This window comes from Pavona decussata, unplaced genomic scaffold, assembly GCF_977016875.1.
Source record: "Pavona decussata unplaced genomic scaffold, jaPavDecu1.1 SCAFFOLD_107, whole genome shotgun sequence".
NCBI lineage: Eukaryota > Metazoa > Cnidaria > Anthozoa > Scleractinia > Agariciidae > Pavona > Pavona decussata.
Window position 1 is genome coordinate 565439 of NW_028145521.1, and position 22710 is coordinate 588148.

Genomic DNA, 22710 nt, shown 5'->3' on the forward strand with positions numbered 1-22710 from the left:
TCCACTCCATAGTTGTTACTCATGGCAAGAGATTGTATATACGAAAAGCTGCAAGTTCTGTGTCAGTTAATGGGAAATTTGTGTCTTGTACCTCAACACTGCCCAGGTCAAACTCATTTGGTGCTGGTCCTGTTGGGTCTTCACCATATAACTCATCTGGTTGGCTGTTGTCATCAAAAATGCCCCTGACTGCAGTATGCCCTGCATTATCTTGAGAAATCATACCATTCCCCCAGATTTGTTGAGGAGTCCAACTACCCTCTGTGCGTACAGGATGATTGTTCCATGCTTCAACAAGGAGATTTAACTGATGGTTGATTCTTGAAAGAAAGATGTGATGCAAACAAAGCAGATCGATAACACTCGTCGATTCCAGGATACCATTTTCTTCAATTTGGTAGAACAGGGTGTAAAAAAATGGCCAACTCCAATGAAGACATCTCTCCAAAGACGCTCAATTCTTTGATTGTGTACAGACAGCCCAGCAATTATGCTCCCCCTATCCAGCTCCCTGTGCCTCAGCATAGCTCTTGCTACCTCTATGTTTTCACCGCCCCCCCCCCCCCCCCCCCTTTGTCTGAACGCACTCTAGAGGGCCATCCATTCCTCCCAACATCTTCTAAGAAGAGGGCAAGCACTTTCAAGGCATAATTGTTTGTTGCACAACTTGAATACACTATAAGTCTGGAAAACCCATCTATCCCGCCAGGTATTACAAATCTCCAACGGATAAGGCAGTGCAGTCCATCAATGTGCCAGAGAGAATTAGGTCCCCTGACGCTGTAAACGCGCCTTGTAATAGTATTAAACCACCTCATAGCACTCCCCGCTGGGTCAGTTCGAACCAAACTAGACCTTACACGTTGACGCTGAACATAGATATTTCTACTTCGCAAATGTCCCAGCATCATGCTGATACCAGAATTAGGAAACCCACGTCTTACATGTTGAATTTATTCGTCTAAATCAGAATCTGAGATGGTTGTATAACGACTTTGAAGGGAAAATAACTCCATGTTCCTAACTCTACGCCAAAGTGTAGTTCTGGAAACTAGTAACATTCTTGTTATCTGGGACCAATTAAATCTCATTCTGTTTCTTAGAAACTCCAATTGAGGTATTGAAATTTCGTACGCTGGGCGACCCACTCTTGGATTAGGCGTAGCTGACACACCTGGCAAAACCCTAACAGTGAGACGTAAAGAGGTGCACGAAACTGCTCTTATTGCAAACATTTCCCATCTGTTTAATAAGATTTGAAGCTGTCTCACCAGGGATTCAAGATGTGGTATTCTCTTGTCATTCGCTTGATCATTTCTGTCCAACAAATCAACCAAATGGCGAACAGAATCTACAACAACCTCAAGGCGGACGATCAATTTCTTCGCCATGTTGCGATCACTAGCGTGAGGATAAAACCTGGAACAGTCAGTTAAAAGCCGAGTAATAGTCCCCAAGAGTTCTGTTGTAGGAGAGCAGTGACAAGAAGAAAGAAGAAGAAAGGCCACAAGAAGAGATCTTAAAATCGCCGCCATGTTTTTTCATTGCCATCATACATGGAGGCCTTCCCAAATGAAGGTACTTTTCGTGCCTACATACACAGACGAAATTTCGAAACCCCGCGTATACGCGCATTTTAGCACGCGTATATATGGGCCCTTTTAGGACACGTATATAGGGGCATTAACTACGCATATATGCGCGCTGGAGGTGACGCATATATACGCGTATTTTAGTACGCGTATATACGCGATATAAATGGCCATATACATGGGATAAAAGCCCATACATAACGGATGTTAAGAGTATACGCGGCAATAATACCCACGTATATCATGTCATAATTTTGAAACGAATGGCCAACCATAGGGGTGTGTCCACAGACAGCCCAAAAAGCGTCTCATGGATAACATTGGTGGGCGCAAAACGGTAAAATATACTGTGTGAAACCAAACGTGCACATTTTTTTTAATCATTTCTCAATTTGGGTTTATTTCGTGTTCGCAGTCTGCGCTAATATATTCTAACACAAAGATAAGGACAGCCCTTAAAGTTCTTTTCTTTAACAAATAAAGAAGCCTCGACTGTGCTATGTTCGGTTGTAAAGCACGCAGGAAGCGGCTAGAGCACGAAAGAAGTGTAGGGGAAAACAGGAGACGTAGACGAGTGTTTCTCCCTACTTTTTTTATTTCCCCCCGCATTCACCCTCATTTTCAAAACCAACTTCATTTTCCGAACGAACAGACCTGGCGTCAGCGTGCATCTGTACTCTGATAAAGCACGCTAAAATAAGCCAATCACAATCCTTGTTAGAATGTTTCAAATGATTTGATTGGTTGAAAAACACGAAAGCTCTCAGACATGTCAAAACAAGGCATCAAAGTTTGCTCAGTTCGAATGTAAAGCCAGTAGTGTCAGCGCTTCTTCGGTTTTCCCATTAAAAAATCAGGATGGAAAAGTAAAATGTTCATTGAAATCCGGTGGATTTGTGGCCCATGAAAATCTGGACGTAATCATCATGGCAATTCGAAAACAAACTGCTTTAAAGCTTGCGTCCGGTAATAAACCAGCTGCTTCGCTGTGTTTTGTGAATGAACAGCATTCGAATTCACGGGAGCAAGAGGAGTGCTCGAACTGTTGACACCGTTTGGAAAAGGGCTGCTGTGACTGCTGTGGCCTCCCACTCAATGCTCCAGAGAGGATATCTGAACAAGCTGTTAGTTGTTCACTCGAAGGGCGAGCGTTTTAATTTCTGAGGCCTTCTTCACTGCGGTGAGCGGAGGTGGCCATGATGCGGCGTGATGGAACTTGCACCGAAAATGTAAGGATCTTGTAAGCTTATTTATTTGTGTATTCGCTAACTAATTAAATTTTTACTTCTCTCAATTTTTTGTTTGATCTTTTTGTACGAGAATATAGCTAACGAGCGTTTACGGGACCTTTTAACACTGTTTTTAAGCATGTGACATTTTTACATCTTTCGTTCTAAAACTTGAGCTGTCCATTTATGCTATCTTTGGTGTTCATCGTCTCTGCCTTCGATGTAATTTCGACCATTTCGGTGGCTGACATGTTTGCAAATCTCTGTTTGTTTATATTTTTACTTGACTCTGTGTTTTAGTCACTAACTTCTTTTCGGAAACTTCACTTTCAATCACCGTGTTATTTGTAGTGTTTTTTTTTTACCTTGTATGCGCACAGGATGGTCTACGTCCATTAAAGGTAAGAGCTCGTTTACGTTTTCTAGGTTATAAAAGACGTCTGGATCGAAAAATTATAGTAATAATAAATAAATAAATAAATAAATAAAACCGAGAGAGAAGTCCAGGAATTTCACAAACGGGCCTGTGGCGTGACACCGTTGCTCCGTGCATCTGTACTCTGATAAAGCACGCTGTTTCAACCAATCAGCGCGCGCGTTATATCGAAATTTTGTTATAATTAATATTGCAAGTTTACCGGCGTCACATAATGTTTTACAGCAAATCTAAACTACAGTGATTACCTACGTACATCGTGATCAATCACAGACAGTTTAATCGATAGCACGTGTTCAACATGCTCAAGGAAGTAATGCTGTCAATGGTCTATAATGTTAATACAGCCATTTCAAGCCAGAATTATACGATAGAGGCATTAACTATAAGAGTAACCTCTGCATGATGATAGTGTGTATTTTGTTATAATAATTACAGATTTTGTCCAATTTGGCCCTGCTTGTTGATGCTGCCTCCTAACTATATTTTTTGCTATGCAATTTCCGAGATTCAATTTCATCAAAAATTTTACAGGTCAATTGCCCTTAAACCCATTTTTTTTTTGTAACAGGGTGGTCTAAAACATCATTAACCAATGTGACAAATCAACCATACACGAGATAATTACTTAAAAATGGCTTGTTTGGTAAGTAGCCACGTAAAGAAGATAAAATATCCTGAGATGCCGTGATCTATCATCACAGAATCAGTGCAAATAGATTAGGCCGTGTTCTTGAAAAGCCTTTAATTATTATTAATCCATTTCTACCGTTAAAAGCGCCCTTGGAGAATATATAGTATCTCCTTAAGCGTTTCCTTTTAGGTTCTCAGCAGAAAATGAGCTGTCATGTGCCGCAGGAATTACTGAAGTCGCGATTTCAAGATTAATGCTTTTCTTGGATTCTTTGATTTCCCGCAAACCTAAGATTTCCGCCCAAATTGACCCAAACGTAATTAAAATGGAAAAAAGCTAAAATTACATAAAAACAAAAATTTAGTTTAGGAAAAGTTATTATTTTTTTCCTAAATACAACGAATCTGATCTTTGAAAACTCTGTCGGTCAAACATTGATTGCCTGACCAGACGTCATGTAACATGCGAAATCAATCTTAGAAAATTTTCATAAAAAATTAAAAAATTTTCGTCTTGTTTTCTCAAATATGAAAAACTTATAAATGTGAGCGAGGAAAGAAGCACCTTTTGTCAACCTTGTTTACCTTAGACAGGGTTACAGTACTATCAGTGTTCGTTACAATTGTGATAGTATGGTGAATTCCAAGAGTCAATTTGCGGGGCTTGTGCCGTGTTTTTTGTCTATTTGTATACCAGCTTGTAGAGAGTACTATTGATGTTTTGGCGCCCTCTTTCATCCTGATTATTAGCAATTGCCAGGTAAGTGGTACCTTTGTGTTCAAATGCTTGAATGTCAGCTGCATGTTGAGTTGAAAGCTCCTGGTATTTGATAAACTGTGATCCGGACAAACGATACACAACCGCCGAGTTCCCTTCAAATTTGGCAACAGCCAGGAACGCCTCATCGCAAATCGTAAATGGTTCCCAGGCACGTGCTGAGTGAGTGGGAATGGACTGGAACAGAACAAACCTGCTGCCATTCCACTTGTAAATGAACGAGTCGATGTTGAAAGAATTTCCCTTCCGCGAATTAGCAAAAGCGAGGAATGTCTCACCATTGTAGCTGAAAGACTTGACATCATAGCCACCATATGTCTGAAGAGACTGGAGTTTTACAAAGCGGTCACCTGACCACTTGTACACAGAGGACTGGACAGAATAGCCCTGGTTCTTGCTGTAGCGGTTTGCAAAAACAAGAAAAGTTTCAGTCTTTATTGCAAACATTGTGCTTGCTCCAGCAGCTTCGGTTCTTATCTCCTGGAATTTGTTAAACTGGTTTTCGCCCCACTTGTAGATGACTGAGTTTAAACTATACGTAGTGTCATTATAATTATTCGTGACGACGAGAAACAGGTCCGACAATATTTTAAAGAAATTAAAACTAGTTGCTGCGAGTGTCGGAATGTTTTGCAAGACGATGAAGTGAGTTCCATCCCACTGATAGATGGCGGAGTTCAATCGATGTGTAGTTTTATCCCTGCGATTAGCAACAGCAAGGTAATGCTTGTCAGCGATCGTAAAATATTCCATGTCGCGTCCTCCTATGGTTTCTATGGTCTGATAGAGGTCAAACCTACCAGTTGAATCGTCCAGTTTGTAGATGTAAGAGTCTGTGTTGTATCCGTTGTTACCATAATAATAGCTAGCGAAGCCGAGAAACAGACTCCCGTCGATACTGAACTTTTCAACGGCGTGAGCACCTTCGGTTGGCAGGTCTTGATATTTTTCGAAGTGGAGCATTCTACCGGAACAATCTTAATAGAAAAACAAACATTTCACTTAACATGAGATAGGAAATTTTATATAACATCAATATCAAAAACATATCTTTAACTTAAAATGACAAACTTAAGAAGGCAATGATTACCACCGACAATATGATGTTTGAGTAACATCACTGGCGCTTTCCATATTCGTTGCATTTCCTTGTAGGTGGGAGCAGGGATGGCGCAGTGGTGAGAGCACTCGCCTCCCACCAATGTGGCCTGGGTTCGATTCCCGGTCTCGGTGTGAGTTTGTTGTTGGTCCTCGTCCCTGCTCCGAGGGTTTTTCTCCGGGTACTCCGGTTTTCCTCCCTCCACAAAAACCAACATTTCCAAATTCCAATTCGACCTGGAAGCAGTGGATAGAAGAGCCACCCCGTGGATTCCACTGAAATTCCTATTTATTTATTTTATTTATTTTGTTATAATTGTGTGAAGTTAATAGTAAAGGGGTGGGCTTGGATAAGATAAAAATTTTTTAATTTCCAAGGGCAGGACTCTTGAACCCTATGGGATGAACGGACGCGATGAAGAGTTCGTTCTCAAGGCGAATCTTCAAATGAAAAAAAGGCAATGGATTTATTAGCCTACATGTAGCCGTACCTGGGTGGGTACGGCTACACGTAGGCTATGGATTTATCGGATTTAATGAAGAAATAAGGTTACATTTGTAGATTTGTACTCGACGAGACCGTTCGGACAACTTCACAAGAACACAGCGCGATTTCCGAAAACCTGCGTATTGCGTTTGAGAAACGCTCAATAAAACTAGTTCACCTATCGGGTTGCGCCATTTAACAATAGCACGATTTCAAAACAAAAACAAACGTTCGCATTGAATCAAGGGTGGAATGGGCTTTCCATCTGTTTATATCGGTATTTTTGTAATGGCTTCTGTACACGTTTCTGCTTTCTATGTTTATCAACCAATCATATCTCAACTTTTCATTAGTATCATTTTAAATATTCCAAGCGGTCTTTTCATTTTTACCTAGCTTTTTGCAGCCTCTGAAGAAGGTTGTCTAACCGACATATTGATGGAAGTGGATCGTTTCACTATCTGGTTTTCGCTAGCGATTTTCTGTGCGAAATTCAGCTTGACGAGCAATTTCTTCAGGGTGAACATGGGTCTTAAAAGTGTCGAGCGACCGTTCTGGATGTAATTTATTTTAATGTCTCGGAGATGTTCCCGAAATCGGTCACCTAGTCTCCCTCCCGTCTCACCAACTGGGGCATAGCGTGTATTTTATGCAACTGATAACATTATCAGAGGTGGATGTAAAACAAACAGTAATTTGAATAGATCGCTTGTGTAGATTTGTGTCAGTATAAAGGTAAAAAGTTTGTGTAACTGAGGAATGTCATGTTTTCTAGGCGGTCTTTTAGTGTGTGAAATTTCATCTTATCATGTTTCCAGTTCTGGGAGTTCAAATGTGTTCTGTAAGTACTTATTATGCCTATATCAGATACCAGGGTATTTGCGTATCTCCCTTTTAAACTACGTTACGTCATCTCACTGAAACGTTGTTTGGGCAAACAACGCGAATCTTCATAGTTTTGGTGACAAAGATATGACTAAACGTATAGTGATGAGTGAGATTAGTTTGGAGATTGTACGTTTACTGTTTTCAACCTGAGGCTGTCAAGCAAAAATAAAACACTATTAAAAAGCAGTATGTTTATGAAAACTTGTCCCAGTTTAATCAACGTTACTATGGTAACGCAACATTCATCATCCAACTTACTCTGTCTGTATAAAGTGAAGTCATTTTTACCTACCTTCAAAGCAACTGCTACGTTCAATCTCTGCGGCTATTCTGTCGACTAGGTTCTTAACCTTTTCTTGCTGTTTCCTAACCTCGTCGTTTTGTTTCCTTATCGCATCAAGTACTTCCTCTTCCGCGGGGAAAGCTGCAAAGTAAAGAAAGCAAGCTGCAGGGAATGTTTGCGGCAACACTCTGAATACATTATGTAACACCACGAGAAAAATATTATTTCAATCACTGCCAAATCTGCAGGAGAAGTTTTGATAATTTATAATTATCGCTGCGCTGTTGTTATTATTCTGGTTTATCAGAAATAAGAGACTAAGCAACACATTTTATGTTTGTGCAATCTCTTTCTTCATATTTAACAGTAAATAAACTGTTGCAAAACTGCAACGTTCCACTCCGTGAGTACTCTAGCCTGCGTAGCTGGTAGTATTGTAGGGGCACGCGAAATAAAGTTTTGGCGACGGAGCTGCTAGAAACGAGCGGCTAAGCCGCGAGAAATACGGGTCATATTGCCAAGCAAAATTTTTCACAAAATTTTGAACAGAGAGAAAACACTATTAGAAAGCTGTATGTTTAGGAAAACTTGTCGCAGTTTGATCAACGTAAAATTTAAACCGATATGAGAAACCACTTTCAAATGTGTCAAGTGTCAAGTGTCAAGATAGATTATTCTTCGAGTATGCAAAGCAAAGATCTAAAAGTTGTGCGCACGTGCCATTTTCATAAATGGCCAATCAGATTGAAGAACGTGACTGAGTTTTTCCAGATGTTTTCTTCGAAAACAAAACATCTGGGTAAGGGATTAATGACGCCCCTTTGCTCTCGCTGTTGTACCTCAGTCAAATCATAACGAAAACTTTTGTATTCAACCAAAAGAAATGAGCACCTAAGACTCAATACTTATGAAATTAAATAAAAAACAAACCGATGACACTATTCAGTGAAATAAGTAAAAATCATTTCGTGGAAACAAAGTTGGAAGTCTTATTTTAACGGGAGATTTCAGTGTGTTTATAAAGCGAATGTTTTCAGCTGACAAACTGGAATAAGTTCTACACACTCTTACAGCTTAGACTAAATTAGTTTCTATTGTTTTAAATAATTAAAAAATATATTTTCACGGTTATCCTTTTGCTAAATAGAAAACATTTGTTTTAGAGGTATCACGCGAAGAGGACTTCAAAATCGATAGAATTAAGGCGGTCTTCCCAGACTTTGATATATAAAAGGTGATTGGTTATCTGGCAAGGAGATATTTGTAAGGAAGATGGTAATACGGCTTGTTTTGTTTTACGTGAAATGAGGGAAGTAAATTATCTATGAGAATAAACTGAAGTAAACAGCCGTCATCTTCAAATAAATTTGAAACCTAACATTCAGTCGTGGTATTTGGAATAAACGGACGAGTCGTTTATTTTAATTTATCCTTTTTTTTAACCGGCGTTTATTTGAACGTTAAATGGCGTGAAATTAAATCGAGGAAATTTGGTTACTAAATATTATTGTAGTTCTTTCCCATAAAAATAAAACTAACGAAATGTGGTTTTTGTCTCTTTAACTCAAGAAAGATTTGGCGTTAATTAATTGTTCGGCTGAAAATTTGTATGGTTGTTACAGCAACTTCTACTTTTAGAATTCAGTGAGTGACACAGTCATACTCAGGAAAAGAAAGTCCGAGTGCTCCTAACAGGGGTCGAACCTATGCACTGAGCTATGGAGGATTCCTGGGAGCTAAGCCATTAAACTGGATACTAGGTTTTTCTACTCTTTCAGCTCACAACAAAACTTCTTTCCACTCTCCGTCTCAAAGGACACCTTAGGGTAAAAAAAAAGCTTTACAGTCAGCACCCGCTCTCGGGAGAACTCTGATCACTAGCTTAACTTATGAAAGCAAACAAGGCTAGCCACTGGAAAATCTTTATGGAAACAGTTTGCCCCTTCCCAAGGTACCTTTTTTTACATGTTGTCGGTTTTCTTGGCTTCTTGTTGATTATTATGAATATTTACCTCCAGACTTCATTGACTGTTTTGCTATCACCGCCACATGGAACGCTGTGATGACGAACACAAGGAATGATGTTTTTTCAAAAGCCATCTTGATTCTAGCGAATAAAAGAAAAACCGAAGGGATTAGTTATACATTTGTTACTGTGGACGTTGGGCAGGGTCTTGTTTTCTTACGTACAGTAAGGCAGGTGAATCACGCGCCAAGGGAAGCAATTTTTACGCTTACTCGTGAGGTTTGCTAGCTTTACTGTTCCTAAGAAAAAAAGGCAACCGCTCGTAGTCTAGTTATTGGTTCGTATTGAATAAATTACCAGTGGCGAAGGGATATAAACGAGTTGAATGTGAATTATTTTCTCCTTTTTTGGCAGAAATATAAGTCGCTTTCATTGAACGTATCGATGCGTTATCTTAGTGAAAAAAACAATGTTGACAGGTCAGCAACGAAATGAAAAAAAAGAGAAAAGAAAGGGAAAGGCAGTAGAAGAAAAACAACACGCAAACAAGACAAAGATCAATTTTCTACTCTGTAGCACATACCTCAAATTTTCAAACGCTGTATTCTGATCAGATGTCCTTGTTTCAACTGGGTGTGTGTAGCGCACTGTCTGAAGGATAACAGGATTTTGCCGGTTTGAATTATTAACGCACACTCTTTAATTATTCATCATAAAATGATTAGAATACTTTACCTCAGGCATATTACAAATTTGTTCAACTGCTCAGCAAGAACCCGCTTTTTTATTTGTAGATAATGTCTCCCCTCTGGCGCGCTTTTTTCTTTATCGAGAACTCTTGGTAGCATCTGTCAACCAATATAAAGTAGAATCTAAGTCGATCAGATCTGCATGGTTGGAATAAATACTTCAAAAGGAGAAATTTCAAGTCAGATGATCGTTTACTGAGACATCGGAAAAAATCCTAGTTATGTAGATCGAGTTTTTGGCATAAACACTAATTAACAGAACCCTAATTGGGACGGACAAAATTGGCGGCAATCGCGCGGTGGCGTTTTATTAGGGCTTCTATTTCACTCTTAACTATCCGATTCCGAATACATTTATGAATAGTTTTTGTGCAATAGAAAAGTCACTTGAAACAAGATATCGCATAATTTTTCTTCCGCCATTAATAAAAATTACTGCCATTCTTGTTTTTCATTTGGGTTAAAAAACTTTGTCTTATCAGAGAAAGAATTTCAAGCAACATGAAGAGTTAAAAAAATAGTTATGATTATTAATATATACCAGACAAGTGAATAGTGCTTTTCGCTGATTGGCTAGTTTTGAAGGTGATAAGCCAAGTACTTTAATTTTCACCTCCGAGCAGTCGAAGAGAAACAAGATTCCGTTTCGCCAAGATCACTTAATAGTATCGATAAACAAGGCGGCTGTTACAATAAATACAAAAATGGCAACAAAGTTTGGCTGGACGGCATTAAATGGCAAGTTAATTATGCTTTTTAACCTCATATTCTATACCGTAAACTGTCGAGCGCTATAAAAGCGCTACATTTTTTCGAGACGACGATGAACGCCAATTTGAGAAATGGCTCCCAGGCAGAAGTTCTACTTATCCGTAGGAGAGCGAAATTTGAATTTTATAATAAGAAAGCGTTGTCGCGAGTCGGTATATAATTGAGGTATTTTTTGACCCACTTGTTTTAATCAGCTTGTTTAGTATATACTAACACAATTATTTACTTCAGTGTCGGTGAAACTGGTCGATATTTATCTCGCCGCTTAGCGGCTTGGCAAATATCAATTATTTATTCACCTCCACATTGGTGAAAAATGGTTAAAAAAGAGCAATATTTCATGTGATCTTTTTATGACATTATTAACACCATTGTCAATAAATGACTTTTTATGATAGCTAACGATTTAGTTCAAATGTGGGGTATTTTAGCAAAGTTGGAGCCAGACTGTGTAGTATCACTGAATTTTCTTACGAATTGTGTTGCAATTTTGGGGGAGTCAATACAAACCGTTCTTTAAAAATATACAGTGATACTGCATATCAAAACATCTGATAAGAGATTTAATATCTAACTTCGCTTTTCTGATATGTAACAAAGAAAACTACAAGGGAAAAATTAACTTAGGCGTGCGTATTTTTCTTTTACTGTGCGAATAACCAACTGTATGAATATTGCGTCATCTTAATTAACATTAAACAAAGAAAAATACAGGAGAATATTGTGGAAACTTGCGACACACACGTATATACAAAACTAATCCATACATATTTTTACAACTTTCTCCTTAACAAAGCCTGGAAGATTTTTTGTAGCAGAAAGGCTTTTATAGGGCGCCAAATGTGCAAAAATTAGTTATTACAATTATATCGAATTTATTTGAAGCTTTGGCTACACTACTTTTCGAGTAAGAAAACATTACGTCAGAGGCATGAACTTCCACTTGTTGTGAAAATCATTTTACTTCTTATTCTTCACTACAATATGTAATTCAACTTGATATTTCTTAGCTAATAAGACCTTAAAGGAGGAAATGGTTGGGTTTGTAATATTTCGCCTGCAGTGCCAATACATTAGTGATTTTCCTACTAAAATACAGTAGCTCAGCAACACATGAATATTTCCATGCACTAACGCCCACAATTACATCTTGCAAAGATAAAGTAATATCTTCTTTCATAACGTCGTAGACATCGGAATCCACTTTTTCTAGTTTCTTTAAGCTAGCAACACACTTGACGATTTTATACGCCGATCACCGCGATCGGCGAAAACCACCAGGACTGTGCCCGGTGCAGCGATTGCGATTTTCGCCGATCGTTGCAATCGGCCTATAAAATCGCCGATATCTGGCATGTCAGATATCGGCGATTAAATACGCCAGCATTCGCCAAGTGTGCCCGTTCACGCGATTTCCTACGGTCATTACTGTGAATCGCCAGTAAAGTCAACCTATCAGGTCGGGCGATTTTATCACATGAATTTTTAAAACTGCCACATCGCCGAGATCGGTGAAAAAAACGCCATGTGTGTCCGCATCAGTAGGTGGCGAAAATCGCTTGCGATTTTCGCTGGCGATCAAATTCGCCGCGATCAGCGTTTAAAATCGCCGGTTTTTGGCAGGATATTTGTGCAAGTTATATAATTGAGTACCTTATATTGAAAATCTCGCGGATACTTTTCCTTACAGACAATAATTGGCAGAAGATAAATCTCAGATAAGTCCTCTCAAGTGAAGATAAATTTACCCTGTAACCTCTTTGGACCATTTGGTAAGGTAGTTTTTAATTTAATTCACATGCCACGTGACATGTGCTAATAATGACATCATTTGGTAAAAGTAAAGGCTATAATTGATGAAAAAAATGTTTATTTTTGTATTTAGCTTTCCACAACTTTTGATAATAATTCTTTACTTTTGGGAAAGAAGTTGAAACGATGGCTCTGTGGTTCTCCAGAACTATTTATTTTAACCACCTTCCTTTTTCCCCCTCACTGAAAATCATTGGAAATTCTAAGAAATGAGGGAGGGGTGAAAGGGGTGGAGAGGGACCATCCACACAGCACCTTGATCACTTGATATTTTCTGCCTTTCGATTAAAAAGAAAAATAGCTTGTGGTCCACAACCTACTATCTTTGAAACTGGCAACACTCTTGTAATAATCGGACTGCAGGAGCTGTCTTCTTCACAATTCTTCATGCACAAGTCTTATTGGAAACCCAGTTTCATGTAACTTTCTCAAGACAGAGTATTATTGTTTATCCTCAAACATCCTTTTCGTTTCTTGTTTCCTTATTAGGACCGGAATATATTGGTGTAGTTATAGATTGATATATTCCTCCCTTGATTCACGTCTTTATACCAACAGTTGTTAGCCGTTTCATAGCTTGTACAGGTATATCGGCTTTCCCGGTTAAAATTTCGTTGGTAACTAGAGCTAAACAATATATCATTTTAAAGACTTCATTAAAACGTCTAAGCTTACCACGTGCATCATTACGAATCAAAGTTCGAGATTACCCTTTAACTTTACGTTGTAGAGTCTGCAGTTTTACCTTGCTCGTTTCAAGAGTTCGTTTGTCACATGTCCTGTGGGGGAAAGCCATTTTTGAGCTCATCTAAAACACAAGAACATGACTACAAATTAAAACCGATTGTAATTTTTACTCTCTCCTGTCTTTCCTCTTTCGAAATCAACAGTAATCGTTTGGGTTTTAAAAATAAGTTAATTAATCTCGCATTCAGTGCCCTACCCTCTGCCGCATCTTGTCTCACCTTACCCTACTTGGAAGCGATTAGTTCCCATCCTTACGGGATTCTGAGTTTCCAAGATGGCGTCGTTCTGTTTATTTTCTCGCTTCAGCACCCGTTTCATCATTTTGTGTTGGTTTCATGTCCAGCCAAGGTTATTTGCAAGTTAGAGGGACTTTATTCTATCTGTCTAGTATATACTACTGAGGAATAGCGCTGGGAGAGCATCAACAGTGGTGCACACATCGAATGAAGTGGTTGGTGTTAAGGCAGGAAAATCGAATATCTTCATGAAATGTAAGTCCTATAGCAGCTTGCTGTTTCAATAACCCAAAATGATTATTGATAATTTGGAAAGAGGAAGGATAAGAGTGTAACATTACAGTCGGTTTGTTTTTGTAGTCATGTTTGTGTGTTCTAGATGAGCTTAAAAATGGCCTATTCCTTGCTGTTTCGCACAACCTGTGGTTGTTTCACCCATTTGAGGAGTTATACAAGTACTTCTCTTACGGTTTATACCACACAGTAAACACGGACTTTTATTGTGGAATTTCAAAGTTGTAGCAGGCTTTTGAAATTTGGCCAAATTGAGCAAAATTGAGATTAGGTTACGTGATAATCATCTAATCAACTAAAATAATCGTTCATTTTGAAAATCACCCGTAAAGTGTGATCATTTCATTGAACACTACCGACAATAATTAATTATCGGCTTTGAAGAGCAGACGGAAAACGCCACGTCAATATTCACTAAGAAAGTAATTCGATCTAGTGTGTTTCGGCTTGAAAACCATATCGACTTCTATGCAGCCTTTTTCCATGTGTGGATGGTCTTAATAGTCATTTGAAGGCCTTTCGCGGTACTTACCCGGGGAGCAATTACCTCTACTAGTGGACGTCTGTACTGTTTTTGAGCCTGTATGTTTCAAGTGGTTTTAAAAGTTACTCTTAAGAGCGACTCTCTATAGGGACCGAGTGAGATTGAAAACCTGTGGCACAAGGTTGGAAAAATGGACCCCTTGATATTTCGTCCAGAGATAACCTATGGTATGCTAAGAATCGTGATGTAAGTTTTAGGTTCTAGAGTTTTTACATTTTTGAGAAAATTACGAAAAACCGTCGACAACCGGTGAAGCCGAAAAATCACAGGAATGAGGTCAAATTTCATGATTAGATAATGGAACTCGCGTGAAGGCGCATAGCAAATTATGGTTTTTCTTAGTTTATAATATTAATCAGGAGGTATTGCTAAGCTGCTCATTGATGATAGTTTAGACTTACAATTGTAATTCCGAATTTCTGGGGAGCAAGCGAAGAGACCCGAAATTTGTAGACTTTGAAAATCAAAAATTCCATACCATTTTCAAACATCTCAAAACATACTCGGTATTATTTAGAGTTCTTTCAAAATTCAATTCTAGCAAGTAAAAGAGCTGTTTGTGAACGTGATATAATTTTTTTCTTGGCAAAAGGTATTTGTGAGGCGAGCGGCCCCATGCAAGTTGACCCAATTTGACCTTTCGAAGAGATCTTGTTTAACCAGGAAATGTAAACAATTCTACTATCCTTAGCTCGCTTTCTGAGCAAACCATTGTAAAACCCTCCCATTTCCCATTAAAACTACCCAGTTAACCTGAGATAATACTTCGGTTACAGCTTACCTTCCAAATGGGTGTTTGAAGGCAAATAATTTTGATGTTCTTCGCTAATTTTCCCGTGTCTTGCTGCCGTGCTTAGCCACCGGCCTTTTCATCACTACGGCATTTTCTAAGCGTCACCTTTCTCTCGGTTGTGTAATATTTTTGCAGGACCTGGATTCATGTCTTGCATATAAGGCATCCTCTGGTTATCTACTGAGTTTTGTATTGAATATTTCTAATGAAAAGAGGCAAGAATGTGAAGGAACTAATTGAACTGAAAAACAGAGGCAGATCGATGTCACGCAATCTTTACATCCAAGTGATCACGTGCCGCAAATACATCCGCGTGGATATTTTTGTCTTGCTCTTGCTCATTTCTTCATTTTTTTCCTTACTAGCATACAATGTTTTCCTTTTGATTTTCGTAACTTTTTTATTTGTAAGCACAAGCCTATTTCGAAGGAGAGTTCTTTGTATACAATATTTGAGTCGGTGTATATACACGCAACACATTTACTTTTCCCATTTATTTCGAGTGACTGTGCAACAAACTAGAAATCCTATCTAGTTTTAGCTCCAAAAGTCAAATGCCTGGGAAGGTCCATTGCTAATGATTTCCTAAAGCAGAAGAAAGGGAATAGTAATATATATCTGAAAAAGGGCTAGTTACTGGCCGCAAAGCGAGTTTTTGTAATTTGTATTAATTGTACTTACCAATTTGCCTATGGCAGGTGTACACGCCAATGGGTCCCCTTCGTGGCGCATCTAACTTTTTAGGAGTTATATGTTCAACAAGATACCTTTTGATGCAGAAGTAGACGCACGCTTTTATATGATTCTCCAAAAATATCCCTTTGGAAACTGAAAATAATTTGCTTTTGGGTTCGCACAAGACATGTTTCTTTTCGCACGAGCAAAGAGCACGTAAAACTGTTTTGAGAGTTGCCATCGAGAGAGATCTTTTTTTTAAGTTTAAAACCGATAATTATCGAACACAAATAGATCTGTGGCAAACGGTTTGTTTACCTCTACAAAAAAGATTCTAAATATAGAATTCTCACGGCGTTCGAGCTGTGATCTTCGATCGCTCGCCCGATAAGCGAAGCTAGCACGTTCGAGGCTCCTAACTTTTTTTAAATTCGGCAAACCTTACTAAGCGGACAAACTCCACTGGATTAAAATCTTTACAACTTTACAAAGATATGTACAGGAAAATGAGTTTAGGTCTTTTTAAGTGTATTGTATAACCGTGAGCGCTCACTTTGTCAAAAAAAAAATTGAAATCAAACATTATTTACAATTCGGCATTCCGAGTAATTAGGACGCATGTGTTTACTTCTGCCGAAATTGAGTCATTTGCTCTGCGTCATCGGTTGAAAAATTGGAAGATGGAGAGAAATTGCTCGTTTCAGCGGCTAGTTGGTAGCCAAAGCGGTCAAAAGCAAATGACTCAATTTCGGCAGAAGTAAACACATGCGTCCTAATTACTGTTGCCGAATCGTAAATAATGTTTGATTTCAAAGGATTTTTTTTTTTTTTTTTTTTGACAAAGTGAGCGCTCAAGGTTATACAATGCACTTTAAAAGACCTAAACTCATTTTCCTGCACATATCTTTGTAAGTTGAAAAGATTTTAATCTAGTGGAGTTTGTCCGCGTAATACGGTTTGCCGAATTTAAGAAAAAGTTAGGAGCCTCGCACGTGCTACGTAGCTTTGCTTATCGGGCGAACGATCAATAAGTGAGAATTCTATATTTAGAACCTTTTTAATAGAGGTAAACAAACCGTTTGCCACAGATCTCTCTCGATGGCAACTCTCAAAACAGTTTTACGTGCTCTTTACTCGTGCAAAAAGAAACATGTCTTGTACTGTGTGAACCCAAAAGCAAATCATTTTCAGTTTCCATAGGGATAGTTTTCGAGAATCATATAAAAGCGTGCGTCTACTTCTGCATCAAAAGGCACCTTTACAGGGCTGTCAACCTCAAACGTCTTCAAATATGGAGAATATGACTTCCCCGGACAGCAATAACAAAGAGCCTTACAGAGGCGTCCCATCCAGGCCAAAGTCACGGGTTCAGTGAGCAGTGGGGGGGGGGGGGGGGGGGGGGAGGACATTTAACACTAAAAGAAACAACGCTAAACATTTTACATATTCTTGTCAGCAAATTCGAGTCTACGACAAATAGAAAACTTCGTCAATTATCCGGGAGATTACAGACATAAATCTGGAGACCAGAAGATACGGCTCAAAATCTGGAGATTACAGACATAAATCTGGAGATCGGGAGATAAGGTTCAAAATCTGGAGACTCCCGGATTTTCCCGGAGAGTTGACAGCCCTGCCTTTTTGAAATAAATGTGATGCGGTATATTTCCAGCCTGGTGAATGAATGAGAATGATTAATTATTCTAGAAAGTGACACAGGCATACTCGGAAATAAGAAATCCGAGTGCTCCTATCAGGAGTCGAACCTAAGACCTTCCGATTAGTAGTTCGGATGCTGCACCACTGAGCTACAGGAGACTCGTGGGAGCTAGGGCCATTAAACTAGGTTCACGGGAAAAACATCCTGCATACTGCTAGGATTTGAATGTCGAACGTGTCGTATATGAAATAAATGTGATGGTATATTTCCAGCCTGGTGAATGAATGAGAATGATAAATTATTCTAGAAAGTGACACAGGCATACTCGGAAAAAAGAAATCCGAGGAGCACTCGGATTTCTTTTTTGCGAGTGTGCCTGTGTCACTTTCTAGAACAATTCATCATTCTCAAAACGTATCTTGTCGAACATAATCCTAAAAAGTTAGATACGCCACGAAGGGGACCTATTTGCGTATTCACCTACCATGGGCAAATCGGTAAATACAATTAATACAAATTACAAAAACTCGCTTTGCGGCCAGTAACTAGCCCTTTTTCAGATATATATTACTATTCCCTTTCTTCTGCTTTAGGAAATCATTAGCAATGGACCCTCCCAGGCATTTGACTTTTGGAGCTAAAACTAGATAGGATTTCTAATTTGTTGCACAGTCACTCGAAATAAATGGGAAAAGTAAATGTGTTGCGTGTATATACACCGACTCAAAGTATTGCATACAAAGAACTCTACTTCGAAATAGGCTTGTGCTTACAAATAAAAAAGTTACAAAAAATCAAAAGGAAAACATTGTATGCTAGTAAGGAAGAAAATGAAGAAATGAGCAAGAGCAAGACAAAAATATCCCCGCAGATGTATTTGCGGCACGTGATCACTTGGATGTAAAGATTGCGTAACATCGATCTGCCTCTGTTTTTCAGTTCAATTAGTTCCTTCACATTCTTGCCTCTTTTCATTAGAAATATTCAATACAAAACTCAGTAGATACCCAGAGGATGCCTTAAATGCAAGACATGGATCCAGGTCCTACAAAAATATTGGACAACCCAGAAAGAGGTGACGCTTAGAAAATGCCGTAGTGATGAAAAGGCCGGTGGCTAAGCACGGCAGCAAGACACGGGAAAATTAGCGAAGAACATCAAAATTATTTGCCTTCAAACACCCATTTGGAAGGTAAGCTGTAACCGAAGTATTATCTCAGGTTAACTGGGTAGTTTTAATGGGAAATGGGAGGGTTTTACAATGGTTTGCTCAGAAAGCGAGCTAAGAATAGTAGAATTGTTTACATTTCCTGGTTAAACAAGGTCTCCTCGAAAGGTCAAATTGGGTCAACTTGCATGGGGCCGCTCGCCTCACAAATAACTTTTGCCAAGAAAAAAATTATATCACGTTCACAAACAGCTCTTTTACTTGCTAGAATTGAATTTTGAAAGAATTCTACATAATACCGAGTATGTTTTGAGATATTTGAAAACGGTATGGAATTTTTGATTTTCAAAGTCTACAAATTTCGGTTCTCTTCGCTTGCTCTCCAGGAATTCGAAATTACAATTGTAAGTCTAAACTATCATCAAAGCAGCTTAGCAATACCTCCTGATTAACATTATAAACTAAGAAAAACCATAATTTGCTATGCGCCTTCACGCGAGTTCCATTATCTGATCATGAAATTTGACCTCATTCCTGTGATTTTTCGGCTTCACCGGTTGTCGACGGTTTTTCGTAATTTTCTCAAAAATGCAAAATCTCTAGAACCTAAAACTTATATCACGATTCTTAGCATACCATACGTTATCTCTGGACGAAATATCAAGGGGTCCATTTTTCCGACCTTGTGCCGCCCCTCACGCGGTGGTTAGGGAAAGTTGCTCTTAAATACTTCTTGAAACATGTTCTCCTTTAAGAAGTTTGGTTTTGGGGAGCACCTGCTCCGGGCCTACAATAAACTTGGGGTGGGTATGGATATTTTCTTCCACCGCACAATAATTATAGCTTTACCAAAAGGGTATGCTTGACCACCTGTTGTTGCCATGGCAGCTCATTAAATTTTTATGTAAGCCTGGTTTTCAGTAGCAGTACAAGCAACAATACAAGCACAAGCTACCTAAGCACGAGCCCATATTTTGTCAGGAAAACCACCTTGACGCAAGCATACATCACATGTACATGTAAGCACAGGCACAAGCATCAAAATAGATTTGATCTTTGTGCTGGTGCTTGCGTCGTAGTTCAAAAGGGAACAGAACACAAGCGCAAGGAAAAAGCAGGGATTATGATATTATTTTGAGGGAAATTTTTAACAAAACAGTTTGGAAAATCATGGGGGTGGGGCTCCCATATGGAAGTGATGGGGATGCTCGTCATATTGTTTAGGGGTGTAAATTACAGATTTTGGCATCACTTAGGGTGTTCAGGACGAAATGCCTATATTATTAGCTACATGTATCAAATTATCGTTTAGGGTTGTACGCGAAGAAATAAAAAATACTGTCACACTGCGTAAGAGGTCTGATTACCGGAGATCGATTGCAACTTCATTCTAATCTCTATACGTCTTACTTGTCTGTCATTTTTGGAATCCCTAGAATGGTATCCTATAGGGGTCAAATAAAGCTTGAGCCACGCCTAGATTGGTCTGCTTTAAAGGTTTAATTCAAAATTTCCGATGAGCATCCCTGTCCCATCCATATAGGAGTCCCCCCCCCCCCCAAGGAATTTTCTAGCTAAACTATAACAAGTCATGCAAATTCTTCCCACAAACTCAACCTTATTCTTATTGAACTGCAAAATGTTCAAAAGTAAATGTTTGCTTAATATAAACAAAAAAGAAGAGATCATGATTTTTATATGTGCATTATAAAATGCAACGTTGACCAGAACAATTTCAACATTTCTTCATTGAAGTACTTCATTTCATAATCCATGTTTCTGTCCAAGTTACATGTATTTCCACTGAGATTATCTGATAAGTCAAAGGTTTGTGGCTTAAAGGCCCAGTTTCACCCATTCGGCTTTGGGGCCGTTTTTTATTGTTTACAAGCTCAAGTTTAGAAGTTTAGAAATGCGATCTGATTGGTTTACCAGAATATTCCCGCTGGGATGAAAGTCCTGGCGTATTCAAAATAAATCACACCAGGCAAATCGGACTGGTTGATTTCGTTTCAGTCGCTCTGATCTATTTTAATCTCTGCACCTACAAGAAATATTTACTCTCCAAGGCGCTCCCGTCCTTTGTACTCCTTTGTGTAAAATTCTCGGTGAAAAAAAGTCGAGAGTTTGGTTCGTTTTTCTGCATTCATTCGTTTGAGCGACGCGGCGAAACAGGCGAACAGTTAAAGCTGGCACTGAGCCCTCAACATGAAACAATTTTGTCCGAAGATTTTCATTCTATTGTTGTATAAGTTAGACAGTAATCTTAAAGGGTCCTTTCGATTATTATTGAAGCTGACATGAAATGAAATTAACAGTGCTGGACTCTATGTTAGCTCAGTTAATATCGCTTTCAAAATAATAGCGCGCTGCGCCGATCCGGTCTATCTTACTATCATGAAATTATTTCTACCTTTGATGATAAAGCAACGATGCTACGAATGAATCTGCAGCTTACTAAGCAAACGAGTATTTTAATTTATTTGCCTGTGCCAATAAGAAAAAACGAAGAAACGCCACCTAGAAAACCATACAGTTTATTACGTCTCTTCGCAACGCTGTTTACATGCATTGGGAGAATAACATCGAATGGAGCTAAAAAAACTCACGTGTTAAGGTCAGACATCCGTAGAAATCAGGAACATCGCTACAACATATGCATGCATGGAGACAACAAATCCTCCTGCTTCTTTGTTTCAGAATAAAGGCTATGCGAAGAGTCCCTGAGAAGAATATATTCCTTCGGAATAACAACTGTACAACTACATTGTCAACGGCGAGATGTTACTTAGAAGCGACCGACGATTTTCCGATTTTCCTTTCCACACGAAGACTGTTCTTGAAAATATCCACATAAATAAAGCGAGAGGATATTATACAAAGCTTAGTGTCTCAAAAAATAGTGATATTCCAGGAAATGAGCTCGATGAACGTGGATTACTTTCGCTATTTAGTGCTCGTTGGTAATTTTCTGAATGTTAGACTGTGCGAAATTCAGCTCGGCGCGCAATGTCTCTTGGGTGAACATGGGCCCTTAATTTTGGCGAACTTGCCTGAGTACCAAAATAAGTTGTCGAGTTTCCAAGTAGAGATCCACTCCATAGTTGTTACTCATGGCAAGAGATTGTATATACGAAATAGCTGCAAGTTCTGTGTCAGTTAATGGGAAATTTGTGTCTGGTACCTCAACACTGCCCAGGTCAAACTCATTTGGTGCTGGTCCTGTTGGGTCTTCACCATATAACTCATCTGGTTGGCTGTTGTCATCAAAAATGCCCCTGACTGCAGTATGCCCTGCATTGATCTTGAGAAATCATACCATTCACCCAGATTTGTTGAGGAGTCCAATTACCCTTTGTGCGTACAGGATGATTATTCCATTCTTCAACAAGGAGATTTAACTGATGGTTGATTCTTGAAAGAAAGATGTGATGCAAACAAAGCAGATCGATAATACTCGTCGATTCCAGGATACCATTTTCTTCGATTTGGTAGAACAGGGTGTAGAAAAAATGGCCAACTTCAATGAAGACATCTCTCCAAAGACGCTCAATTCTTTGATTTTGTACAGACAGCCCAGCAATTATGCTCCCCCTATCGAACCCCCTGTGCCTTAGCATAGCTCTTGCAACCTCTATGTTTTCACCCCCCCCCCCCCCCCCTTTGTCTGAACGCACTCTAGAGGGCCATCCATTCCTCACAACAGCTTCTAAAAAGAGGGCAAGCACTGTCGAGGCATAATTGTTTGTTGCACAACTTAAATACTCTAGAAGTCTGGAAAACCCATCTATCCCGCTATCTATTACAAATCTCCAACGGATAAGGCAGTGCAGTCCATCAATGTGCCAGAGAGAATTAGGTCCCCTGACGC

At 39.0% G+C, this 22710-nt stretch overlaps 1 protein-coding gene across 2 annotated transcripts in view; it reads right to left on the reverse strand.

Moving 5' to 3' along the window:
- Positions 1 to 4476: 4476 nt before the first annotated feature.
- LOC146471005 (uncharacterized) overlaps positions 4477 to 22710 on the reverse strand; it is a 55935-nt gene continuing 37701 nt past the window's right edge. Inside the window, exons 1-4 of one of the 2 annotated variants that reach the window (XM_085121312.1) lie at positions 9974 to 10226; positions 9437 to 9531; positions 7434 to 7565; positions 4477 to 5645 (exon numbers count right to left, since the gene is read on the reverse strand). In XM_085121312.1, the coding sequence (XP_084977438.1) occupies positions 4573 to 5645; positions 7434 to 7565; positions 9437 to 9524 (1293 nt within the window). In that variant the 5' untranslated portion in view covers positions 9525 to 9531; positions 9974 to 10226 and the 3' untranslated portion in view covers positions 4477 to 4572. Of the gene's footprint in view, positions 5646 to 7433; positions 7566 to 9436; positions 9532 to 9973; positions 10227 to 22710 lie in introns of those variants that run through there. The other variant, XM_085121311.1, reaches the window with a different exon arrangement.